General features: G+C 40.7%; 1 protein-coding gene across 5 annotated transcripts in view; it reads right to left on the bottom strand.

Annotated features, from left to right (window-relative positions):
- trpm3 (transient receptor potential cation channel, subfamily M, member 3) overlaps nt 1–12409 on the bottom strand; it is a 142308-nt gene that overhangs the window by 9912 nt on the left and 119987 nt on the right. For all 5 annotated transcript variants that reach the window (XM_087849045.1, XM_087849046.1, XM_087849048.1 and 2 more), the window contains 7 exons: nt 11158–11187; nt 9498–9790; nt 8072–8300; nt 5266–5469; nt 2937–3077; nt 1628–1756; nt 792–1043 (listed from right to left, as the gene is read on the bottom strand). In XM_087849045.1, coding sequence (XP_087705171.1) covers nt 792–1043; nt 1628–1756; nt 2937–3077; nt 5266–5469; nt 8072–8300; nt 9498–9790; nt 11158–11187 — 1278 coding nt within the window. The remainder of the gene's footprint in view (nt 1–791; nt 1044–1627; nt 1757–2936; nt 3078–5265; nt 5470–8071; nt 8301–9497; nt 9791–11157; nt 11188–12409) is intronic.

The raw sequence follows: 12409 nt of genomic DNA, 5'->3' as shown, positions 1-12409 counted from the left end.
TAAGAACACAGTTGATACTTTTGGCTGTAACTACAATGCAATTTTTACATTTCTTTATTAGCTTTATTAGCCTGCATAGATAAGTGCTTGACACCTCAGATGGCACAAAAGATGGTTAAACTCGAGCCCAAGTAAAAGCAGTGGTGTAATGAAAAAATGACTCAATTACTTAGATAATAAGATAAATCTAATAAGATTTATATTAAATTAGGTGAAACACTCATTTGTCTTTACTGTATGTGGACAGGAAGTGCTTGCATGTGTAGTCAGTCCCCTGACGCTTGTTCAGAGCCAGAAAAAAAACCCTGTTCATGCCTGTGAACAACTTTGACTTCAAACCTGCTCGTCACATATGCAAATTATTTGAGTAAATCACTGTCAATTTAAGTAACTCTAACTAACTGCTGATTTTCATATCAAAGAGTCTGCGTCCAGCGGTAAACAGGGGCATGCCCAGGATGGTCGAGGATCAGAAAGATACAGAACTGGCTCTTTGATCCCCCTCCCCCCGTTGTTTTATCTCCATGTCTGCATCGGCTCTGATCTTGAGCTCTCTATGATCAAACAATAAAGTTATGAGGCACAGAAGCTTGTTTACCGCTTACAGATTAAACCTTTGCAATTATCAAACTCAGTAAGCTGTTACAGTCAGTATAGATCATGTTGGGCAAAGTCAGAGGGTAAACAGATAGAAATGAAGGCCAGATAATGGAAGGAAAATATGAAAAATACTGCAGATTATAAGGGGGATGCTTAAACACACAGAGCTGACTTCCCCTGCCTCTTCTCACCATCTTGCCGATCATCATCACATAGGGACCCAGGTACTTGTTGACTCCGAAGATGTCGAGCAGCCGGATGTACCAATAGATGATGTTGACACAGTAAATCACCCGTCCATAACTCATGAGCGGTGGCTCCTGGAGACGCAGCACCATGCCGACAGAGAATATGAGGATGGCCATGAGGTCTGTGATGTTCCAGTACTCCTGAAGCCACACCTTCACCTTCTGTAACAACTTTCCCGGCTCAGACATCAGGATCTAAACAGCGATCAGAGGAAAATGAACAGAAATGTAGATGCTGTAATGCAGAGATGACAGAAAATGGCATTAATTAAATACAGACGGTAAAGGGTAAAATAAACAGTGACCCTAAAAACAGAAAAATGCACTGTATCACAACCACCATAAGAGGGCAGCATGAATTCACCTATCAGAGAATCTAACAGCTCAGAATGAGCTGACACAATGATGAATGAATTTCATATACTTACAGTAAAAACAAAGCCACAGAGGACGAACATAATAAGGCTACATACCTTTATATTCTATTCACTTTGCTCTTTTGCTTTCATGGTTTTCCCATTTCTGTGGCCTGCCTGCATCTCCACTACCATTCTCCTCCCCTTTGAAACACTCTTTTACTTCTATTTCTCTGATATATGTACATTTTACCTATTTGCTATGAGACTTAGATGATATGGACATCATGATTAGCCTTTGCCCTCCACCACTGAACTCACTAAATAAGCTGCCGGAGACACTTTGTGTCTTCAGTTGGCTGGCCGGTAGGGAAGACTTGCTTAGAGAGGTCACTACAGGTCTACATGTATAATCTATTGTACCTCTCTCATCTTCTCTATGCCATTGGTGAAGATGTAAGCGATAACAATCCACTCTTGAGGAGAAGGCCACAAGTCCATCTTGACCAGGACAATGTAGTTGAACAGCATCAGGTAGCCCACATATGCCATCTGCATAGTGATGCAACAGCAAAGAAAAATCAGCATGGTTATGAGTTTGTGCGCTTCAGACACATTAGCAAACTTTACACGAATGAAGATCAATTATCTCACTGCAAACAGATTCAGTGAAAGGGGGTTTGCCCAAATTAAACACATATTGAGTGAAGGTCTGACCCTCATTGCAACTCCCATTAATTCAGTTTTCAGGCTTTGATAAAAGATATTTGGGGTCAAGGTACCTCCATTATGTGTCTCCTGAATCTTTTAAAAACCACGTTGGCTTTCTGGTTATACGCATATTTTTTTCCATCTGCGAAACAAGCATCCTACCAATGTTCATTCTACACATGCACATTTGCTTCACACAAGAGCTAATTATTAAACCTGGACAGCAAGCATCAGGTCATGGGTATAAATCTAAATTGGGAACAAGACTAAAAACTCCATTTTGGCTCAGAGAACACATCTGCAATAGTTGAAAGGCACCACAGAGTATTTCTCTTTAACCTGAAGGGCAGAAAGGAGAAGTGGGGTAAGACGGTGGGGGGTAGAGAAGAGAAGGAGAGCGAATAGCCAGAGAGAGGAAAACAGGATGAAACAAAGAGCAGTGAAAATATTTTCTCTGCATAAATAAACAGCAAAATCCCTGCAGGTGCTAAAGACATGTTTTCACTGGGCAAGCAAATTGAGGCAACCCAAGATTGGGATTGAGCCAGAATCAAACATAGCACACACGCTCATAGGCAGATACTGTACCACACAAGCTATACATAAACAGTTACAGATTCTACATGTAAGCTGCTCTATTGAAACAGATAATTGAAAAATCCAAAGCTTACATTTAATATTTATATATTGTAGTAGTTAACCTAGTGGCAATGGCCCAGAAACTTTAGTCAATATTGACACTGTCAATAAAAAGCCTTCTTGTGTGATTCAATTCCTTACCCACCCTCACATCCTCCTATACATTTCTCTCAATGCTGCTTCCATCAGCCTCCAGATCTACTTCATACTATACTTTCCCACACCGTCAAGCCAGGCAATGTCAGGTTGGAACGGGAGGTTAATGACAATGGAGGCAGCGTGAAAGTAGAGGCTTTTGATGCTGTTGCAGAAATACAGTAAGCAGTGACAGTAGCAACAGGAAGCAGAGCATGTAGGTGGTGCTGCTGAAACCGACACTGACCGTATGGAACCAGAACTTGACAATTGGTGCATTGTAGAACTCGTATATCTTGCGTCCCATGGGGATAAGGCGGTGGCGGTTCTGAACCTCCTCAACATCCTTCTTTCTGGATGTCTCTGTGGTTACTTTGCCCAGCATTGCCTGGGCGAATGCAAACCCCACATGGAGCGAGGGAGGAAGGAGTGAGAGGTGTGAGGATTTAAAGTATGGAGAGTGTGGGAAGAGGGAAATGTGATGGATGGGAAAGGTGGGGGAGGAGGAGTCGGTAGAGATGCAGAGAAAGGATGGACAGGAGGATGAGTATTTGGGATGGAGGAGGAAGAGTTGAATAACAGAGAAAAGGGAGAAGGGGGGAGAGGGTTAAATTATGGGCTACAGCACTGTTTTAATATCATAATTAAAGAAGCAAGCACAAGCAATGCAATCATTCCAAAATGTGAAATGTGTGTTTGAGGTGGAGTTTGGGTGAAGGCTGGAAGGCTGGTAACAGAGTATTACGCAGACATGGACACTCATGGATTGTGTCTCAGACAACAATTAGGAGGCAAAAAAGAGACAAGGTACTGACAGGAAGAAGACAGAAAAAAGGAAAGATAAGACATAGATATCTCACTTCAATCTGTGACACATTTCCTTATCCATGAGAGAGGGTTCGGAGCCCTCTTTTTTATGGGTCATGGTCTTAATGTCAAAGCAACACCAGACCTCTGAGAGGAATTGTATTCTAAGTCGACAAGCGTAACAGACCTGGGCAACGTTTAAAGTTTTAAAGCTGGTCTAAATGGTTCAAATATGCAATGAGGAGTCGGTGTACATCCCAGGGCTTTGAACAGGTTGACTCGTCATAAAAACCACCTCTATGAAATTAGAGGAAAAGGAGCACTTTTAGTAAGAACTAGAGGATTTCTATTTTGTTTTATGCCCCAAATATGTGAAACATATAGAGCTAAAGTTTTCTCCAAGGCACACACAGACAGGGCCTTCAGGATGAACAAATTCAGACGCCAGTGTGTAAATCACACCATGCCTTAACTGCACTAAACATGCATTTTAGCTATCAGACAGGCTTTTCCATCCATTACAGTGTGTTCTATGCCAAGCATCTGATCATCATATCACGAAAATACAATCTCCCTCTGTGGTGTAGCAGTCCGTGTATATATGTATGAATCTTTGTGTGATTCATAAGTAAGTGACGCTGCATTTGTGCAGTCAGAAGCCAGGGCAACAGGAAGGGGCTCTTTACAAGTACATCCTCTAGCAGCGGGGAATCTTTGTTTAACGCCAGAGTGCCTCAAGGACTGCAAGTGTAAAAAAAAAAGACCCGTTTCGTGAATGTTTGCACTGGCTTGCTGGCTTGCTCAATGCAAGATGGAAAATATGCACAGTGGTGCTGGAAGGCATTCAACTTCAGTTCAGCCACTTCACGCGACGGCCACGGATTCAGTTTGTGCATTGAAATTGATTTTCAAATTCCAGTCTTCATTCGAACACACAAGCTGGATCCTGGCATCGTCGCTAGAACTGACCTGGACTGAAATGGAGCAGGTTCTAATTCTTCGGTACTTTTTGTGTCTATGCAGATGGACCAACTCTTCTGCTGTGAGCTGGGAGAAGGTGCTCAGACTTTGCATGATTTAAGCTCTGCAGCAGCAGGCGGACATGGTTATATAATGCAAAAGCCTGGGCCTCCCATGCTCAGCAGCCGCCATGCTGAGTGGTATGCTGCAGCAAGCCATCACTGATGGTAGAGAGTGAGGGGAAGCAATTGGCTAGCATACAGTACTGTACCTCAATCAGACCTGAGCTTGAAGAAAAAGGGAAAAAGAGAGAAAGAGAGAGAGAGAAAGAGGGAGGGAGAGATTTGCAGGAAAAAAGATAGAAAGCAAAAGTAATAAAGAAACAAAGAGAGAGCTGGGCTGAGAATGAGAGAGAAGGGAAGATAGACGGAAAGAGAAAGATACACGAGGGAACCCACAAGCGGCGACAGACTGAGACGCTACAACTCCACAATCATGTCTTTGCTGAGACGATGAGAAACAGAAAGGCCAATTTGGCAGGAAGTGTCCAGCTGGCCAGAATAGGGAAACAAATATGTGTGCGTGGAGAACTGTGTGCATATATCCGTGTCTGAGTGTGTGTAGCGTTATCTCATTGTGGACAGCACCGACATTGTTTAAAAACTTGCCCACAAGAGATATCTACAAAACGAAACAGTGTCTGGGTTGGGTGCAGTTTTAAGATCGAACAAAGCGTGTGTGTTTGTGTGTGCATGGTCTGAATATGTGTATCGATTCTGACTATGCAGGGCTGAGGTGGGTTCTCTCACCACGGAGTTGTACTGCGTCTCACAGTAAGATCTTACTGTGAACTCCATGTCTTCCTCCTCCTTCTCCTTCACTGGTTTTTCAGGCTCCTCCTCCTCCTTCTCCTGCAGGTAGGCCTCCTGATCCTGGGGCATGTAGGACATCTCGTCCTTGTTCTTGAATTCCAGACTCAGGATCGATGGTGGCAGCAGCAGCCCTAATATTACCTGTGTGACCAAATGAGGGAGACAGGAAGTGGATGTGGAGGGAAGAGCTGGAAGTGACAAATCACAGAGTGTTATGCTATAGTTTCATGAGAGGCACCATGGAAATTAGGACACAAAGACTCTGGAGCAAAAAAAACTTCAAAATCGCTCTATTTTACACATGTGAACCTCACATAACAAAGCATTTGCTCTCACGAACACCTCCCAATCGTGTCCTGATCTGCACTTCGCTGAATGACAAAGCTGTGGTATTTACAACAGCTAGTCTAACGGTGGAGGTCAATTATAAAGGCATTAGACAAGGACATGCAGCAAGAATCCTGTGCTGCCAAGATGGATGACGGGGACACACGCATCTGGAGCGGCTATAAAAAAAAGGGCAGCTGTGCTGTAAACACTTCAGCAGCTAATAGGCAAGCAAGAGCAAGTCAAACGCGATCACAGTGGGAAGTAAAGAATAGGAAAAAAAGATGAAAATCAGGGTAATGAGTTATCATTTTCTTAAGAGTGAAATTTTAGTTTTTGTTTGTTTCGTCATAAATATGTTAAGGGCTAAGATTAAAAACAGATACAATAATTTACCAAAATAGCTGTCAGTAAAGTTAGATGGTTAGATGAGTGGTATGGATTAAATATAGAATATGAAAAGGATCACAGTAAAGCAGGTAGCATCCCCGATTTTAAGAGGGTGTTTAAGGCAACCGCACCATTACTTACTGATGTATAAGGTAAGTAAGTAAAGTCTGTTTATATAGCACGTTTAAAACCAAAGTGCTTCACAGTAAAAAAGAAAAAGAAAGCAGTGTACAGCTTACAGTCCACTGAAATCTTTCCAGTTTCCAGTTGTGATATAAATACATTCAAAAGCTGTGCACACGGATGATTATGGCAACATTTTTAACAATGATACTCTCCGTATTTCACAAACTCCTTGATGCATCTCGGTTTGTTTGTTTTTTCCACTTTTTTTTCTTTCTGTCTTACTGCTCCAGTGAGTTTGCCTTAGTAGGGCTCTCTCTATCTCTCTTTCGCGCTCTCTCTCTCTCGCTCTCCTGAAAAGACCAAATCACACTTAAAGCACTTGCAGTATCCTCTCGCTCTGAGATACTAGAAAGCCGGACCCATCGCTCCCCTCGCTCGGTGTATGAATGAGTGTGATCTCAGCCTCAGCAAATCCCAGTGCAACTCTTCAGCATAAATAAGTCTAACCTCTGAACTGAGCAGCTCCCTGCCTATCACTCTACCACCAGATGTCTTGGAGACCCACATGAGCAAATATTGCTCAAATCTTAACCACCAGTCTTAACTAAAAGCTTTTCCTTGACTTAAAAGGGGTGTTCACTGCACGAGCGGCAATGTAAAATACATTGCACTCCGTTTCAAGGGGTTTTTTTTGTGACTAAATTAAGTTCAGTTCTCCCGTCCCCTCTGACCTAAAAAGATGGCTTTGAAGGCTTATACTAATTAAGTTGTGGCAGAAGTTCAGCCAGCAGTCCGGCACTGATCACACCGACAGTGTCGAGCTTATTATTGTCCAATAAACCTCTTTTCTCTGGATGCCCATTCCTCCCACCATCACAAGCAACCTTGACTGGGTTGATATTTAAGTACAGTACATCATTTCACCTACATAAACTCACCCTAAGATGTTAATCTGCTATGAAATAGTGTCGCTGGTCACCCTGGAAGACCAAAGTGACTGAGAACACGAAACATTTGATATTACATAATTTTCTGGTATTAACCAATCCAGGTGTAGGTTCAGATTTGTCCATCTGATAAGTAATAGTAATAGTAAGTCTTTGCTAAACTGAGAGGCAGGTGTGGATAGCGTACTCTTTTTACCGCCAGTGGTGACCTGCCTGCTCCTCACTGTCCAGCACGCACTCTAAATCCTAAACAATGACTCATCATAGCCCCTTCAGCATGTTCCTCTGACCTTTTTAATTCCCCGTGAACAGAACTTTCTGGATTAGGTTAATTTTTCACTCGTATGGTTCCGCCAATTGTATGTAGTGAGGATAAACATGCACACCGCGTGCACAAGATGAAACAAGGACATAACTACATCATTGTATATCATGTCCTCATTATAGACTTCCTCCACTTCGTTGCACACATCTTCTGCAGCCTATAACTCATAAGAGATATTCAAGAGTTTAAAAATCTCTGAAGCATGACCAAGCTACGTACAGATTATCCATCTTATAGCTGAAAAATATGCATGCCAGCATTCTGACAGACAAGCTACATCATGGCAATACTGCTTTTAAATTACTTGAAAATTACAGTATATTTATATTTTATGTGCTATGCTAACTACAGGCAGGTTTTACTTCTTACGCAGGTATATCACCTACAGAGTAACTGATAATCTCTGCTTTACATCCCCACACACCCTTCATTTCTATGTAAACTACTCAGCTGATACACTGGAGAAATTTTGGGCCACCTCTACAAGTTTCCCAGGGAGGTGACAAGGTTTCTCATTACTTTACAGGCAGTCTGAGGGGATACAACCATGAATCTCTTACACTAGAGAAGGACGTTGCTTTTAAATGCACAGACTCTTCTACTCAACAATCTACCCGACGCGTACTACCTTCAGCCCTGAGTTCTTGCGCATGCGCAGGCGCCCCATCCACATGTCGGTCAGCAGCATCTGACTGCAGGTGTGAGCGATGAAATCTCTATGTTTGGCTGCTACAGCCAGCTGCAGGCAGGTGGCATTGCTCCAGTTCTTCAGCTCGTATGTCAGCAGCTTCATGGCCATCTGCTCATCCTGTTTATAGGACTGGTCTAGGAGCTCCACAGCCAGCTGGCCAAACTCTCTGGGAAAATATATAAAGTATGTATACAAGCACACTGAGTCATGAACCAAGACAGTAATATACTTTGTCTAAAAGTGAAAATGTTATTCAACTGGTCATAACACTGCTGGCCATCTGGCCCCAAGTCTGAGAGTATTATTATGGCATAAAACACATGTACAAACATAAAAACTGTGCGGTGTGAATTGGTTACAAGGTGAATGTTTAGATGACTTACAAGGATAATATTAAATGCAACATATCGTTGATAACTGAAAGGAATATGATGTGGCCAACACAAATACATGCAGAAACACAACAGTTTTCTCAGATGTTCAAAGCAACATCTGTACCAGTACCATCGCTTATATCAAATCTTTAATTGGGTTCCAAAATCCTACACAATACTTTTTTCATACCTTCATTTCAGGACATTCATTTTTTACAGCATCACATTCAATTATGAACTAAATTTTTATATATATATATATACACATACATATATATATATATATATATATATATATACATACATATATATATATATATATATATATATATATATATACATACATATATATATATATATATATATATATATATATATATATATATAATAAAAAAATTATGTATAGCAGCATTAGTGGCTTCGCGTACAAAGGATGGATAAAAAATGTTTAGTTCATAATTGAATATGATCCTGAATATGATTGAATATGACGCCGAATATGATACAAACTCACTCAGGAATCCAAATATTGTCTGGAAAGTTAACTCCAAATATGTCAATTACAAGGTTATCTTTTCAAATGTGTGTGCTCATCTCAGGCATTACCTCAATCTCACATGCCCATCCTTAACTAATGGTGATGCATGTTATTAGATCTTTTTATGTGTCACTTACATCCCATGAGAGCTAGTCTGAAACAGGTCAGTTTGTATGAGGGAAGGCATGTGTGTATGTGCGTCCACCTACATATACTGATGTATGAGGTAGACGCTCCTGTCTAGACTCTTAGCTCAGCTTTACATTAATCATTTACAGCATGTTTCCATGTCTTCCAGCTCTTCTAAGTACTACAATATTCATTATTTATATATAAAACTATACTTGAATATCCTGTTTAAACCACATAAGCTCGCAGAGGGAGGGAAAGATAAAGAGTGAGCCAGACGGAGAGAGATTGGGATAACGTGAAAATATATCATGTCACCCACCGAGAGTTGTGGTTTAGTTCCTGGGAGATGTCATCCACCATGTCGTTCTCAGATGCTTCGTGTGCCATGGCCTTACAAAGCTTACATGCCACCAAGGCCTTGGCCATGGCCTCTTCACCATGCTGCCAAAAGAACAGCGCCATCTTCTGACGTTTCATGAGCACAGCCCACACCATCAGCTCGTGGAAGGGGAAAGGGAAGTGGTTGATTTCTGGGTCGTCCAAATCGATGTCCACCTCTTCTTCTCGTTTACGTGTCGTCTTCTGACGACCTCTTCGGATTGGCATGTCATCCTAGCGGGGATCAATAACATGTGAAATTGAAGGGAAAACAGAAGCATCTGTATAAAAGTATTTCTCAGGGATTTTTCAGATCTTTTCTGTATAGAAGGAAAACATTATGCATATATGTGGTTTGGATTGTAAATACTGATCACAAGTGTCACCCAAGAAATTTGAAAGTTTTACATGATGTAAACCTCTGAAGAACACTTTGGTTCGACTGCATCTACACGCCTAAACTGATCTTCTATAAATGCTTGGAAAGTCATATTTTGAAGAAACAAGCTAGAGCACAATGTGCTAAATACTAAGCAATCTAGATAACGCAGAGCGGGTATGGGCTCATGTACATCTCCACAAGATTTGAAACATAATTTAACTTCTTTATAATATAGTTTCAGTTCAATTAATAGCAAAAAACCTTATAAGAGGTAAATTTATTGGCTTTTCACCAAGTTGGCTCTCTGTCTCTGGAGACATAGCTGCTGCCAGTCAGTCATTAAATGACATAATTTCACATTTAGACTGTTGAAAACCGCTAAATCCATTTGAAAAATAACTTTCAGTGCAAGAGATCAGCTGGACATAAAAGATTGCAGAGCAGTAAAATATTCAGCAATTAGAGATAGTGACAAATACCTGGTATAAGCTAGCAAATTTCAGTGATATTCAGAAATGAAATTATTGCAATCCTTGAAACGATTGCAAGTATTACAAAAGAAACCCTTCAGGGATCACAGCTGTCACCCTTTAACAGCAGTATTTCTGACATACATACTGGCTAGATGATAAATAGGCTTTGTGAAGATAGAAAGGTAATGGCGTGGCAAAAACAACAGAGAACACACCGACACATGGGGGATAAATTCACAACATACAGAAAAACAAAGGAATGTTTGTTCCATGCGTATAAATACCTCTGAGGAACAGTGCTTTGTGAAGCTTTAAGAAATTACACCACACACCACATAAATCTGATCAGGTCATCCATAGCTTATTCAGCTGAATACAGCAGGACCGCTTTGAAATGTACTGCAAGATATATATGCATTTAAACTGTCTGGAGCATGAGTCTCCAGCTTTTTAAAAAGTCCATAAATCTGAGAAAAAGCTGTAAACCAAAATGACTTTGTTTTGTTTTATTGGCTGTTTGCGTGAAAAGCACTCAGCTGACTCAGAAATGTATAAAATTAACCAGCAAAATAGATTAAATATACATCTAGAGCTTCCCTTCATCGACTGAGAGGCACACGGCACACATGAGCACACTTATTTAGATGAGTAAACTGTAGATCAGTTAAGTGAGGAGGCATGAGAGATAAGGGTTAGGAACAGTGAAGGAATGACTAAATAACAACCATGATTGGATCAAGACTCACCTCCATCCCCAGCAGTTTCAGAGCCTTGGGCTAGAAATGAAAAAGAAACATTAACACACAGCGAGACCTTGTTGAATGTATTTTATAGCACACTTCACTTTTTAAGCACAAGACTTACAGGCCAAGAAGATCCTTTAAACAGAGTAAATCACTGACTTTTATTTGCATGCTTCAAAATGGAACTGATACTTAGGGATAGCACTTAGTGCTCATTTGAGTGACTGCATATATGGCAATAATATCCAATCCTTTTCTGCTTGCATGTATTAAATGAATTTATATTTGTAGATCTGGTACAGTACTGTGTATCTGCATTAAAGCAGGGCATGTATGAATTATGTATTCATGAGCCATCATCTGAGTTGGTAAAAATAACCCAAATCTCTTGTGGGGATTCTGATATCTACATCTATTTCAAGACTTTGTTCTTCCTTAACATGTGTTTATGTGTGCATGCACACAACTATGTGGCTGTGCATTCACTTGATCTAGAAAATCCCAGTTAAAGTGGAGGTGACTCTGTCTTTCTTTGTCTCTCATTTTGCCTCCTTGCTCTGTCTCTCCTGTTTCTTACCTCAAACGTTATCTGTGCCTTTCCAGCTGCTTTGTGGCTACCATGCAGTCTTGTACAGTAAGATAAACAGATGCACAAAGGTTCCCATACACACTTGCACACAACGCTCGCAATCGCACGACTGAATGTGCAAACACCAAAGTGCATCATTAAGTATTGTGTTTTATACAGTTATGCATGTTTACATTTTCCTCACAAGTGTGCAGGTTTTCGAGGCAGAATGAGAAAACAGAATGTAAAATGTATATAATGTGCAACATGTGCAGCAGTATAAAACACAACCATCAAACAAAGCACGATTTCAGAGATCACTTTGTCACTTTGGTGGTGTGTACTAATCACCAAGATAACTTGCTGGTGGGGTTGTAATGAACTGTGTGCAGTTTGATGATGATGACGGCGCATAATGAAGAGCAACTGCTACACAAAGATGATTTGTTGCATTAGGCTTATGATAGGGCATGCTGTGTTCCTACTTTACTTGATGTGTAAATGAATAACAGGGGAAGCAATGCTCATATATTTAACCTGTGCTGATCAACAGCACCTTAACACACAAATAAAAGCTAATTTTGTGTAAGTATGTGCATATTAACTAAATTCTTCTCAGTTGAAACCCAAAATCAATCCCTTAAACATATTGCTGCCTTTTTCTAATTTCAGGCAATTACACAGGAT

This window comes from Neolamprologus brichardi, chromosome 12 (assembly GCF_056152115.1).
Source record: "Neolamprologus brichardi isolate AB-2024 chromosome 12, ASM5615211v1, whole genome shotgun sequence".
NCBI lineage: Eukaryota > Metazoa > Chordata > Actinopteri > Cichliformes > Cichlidae > Neolamprologus > Neolamprologus brichardi.
Note: the sequence above shows the minus strand (reverse complement) of the source record. Positions and strands in the feature narration are given on the sequence as shown.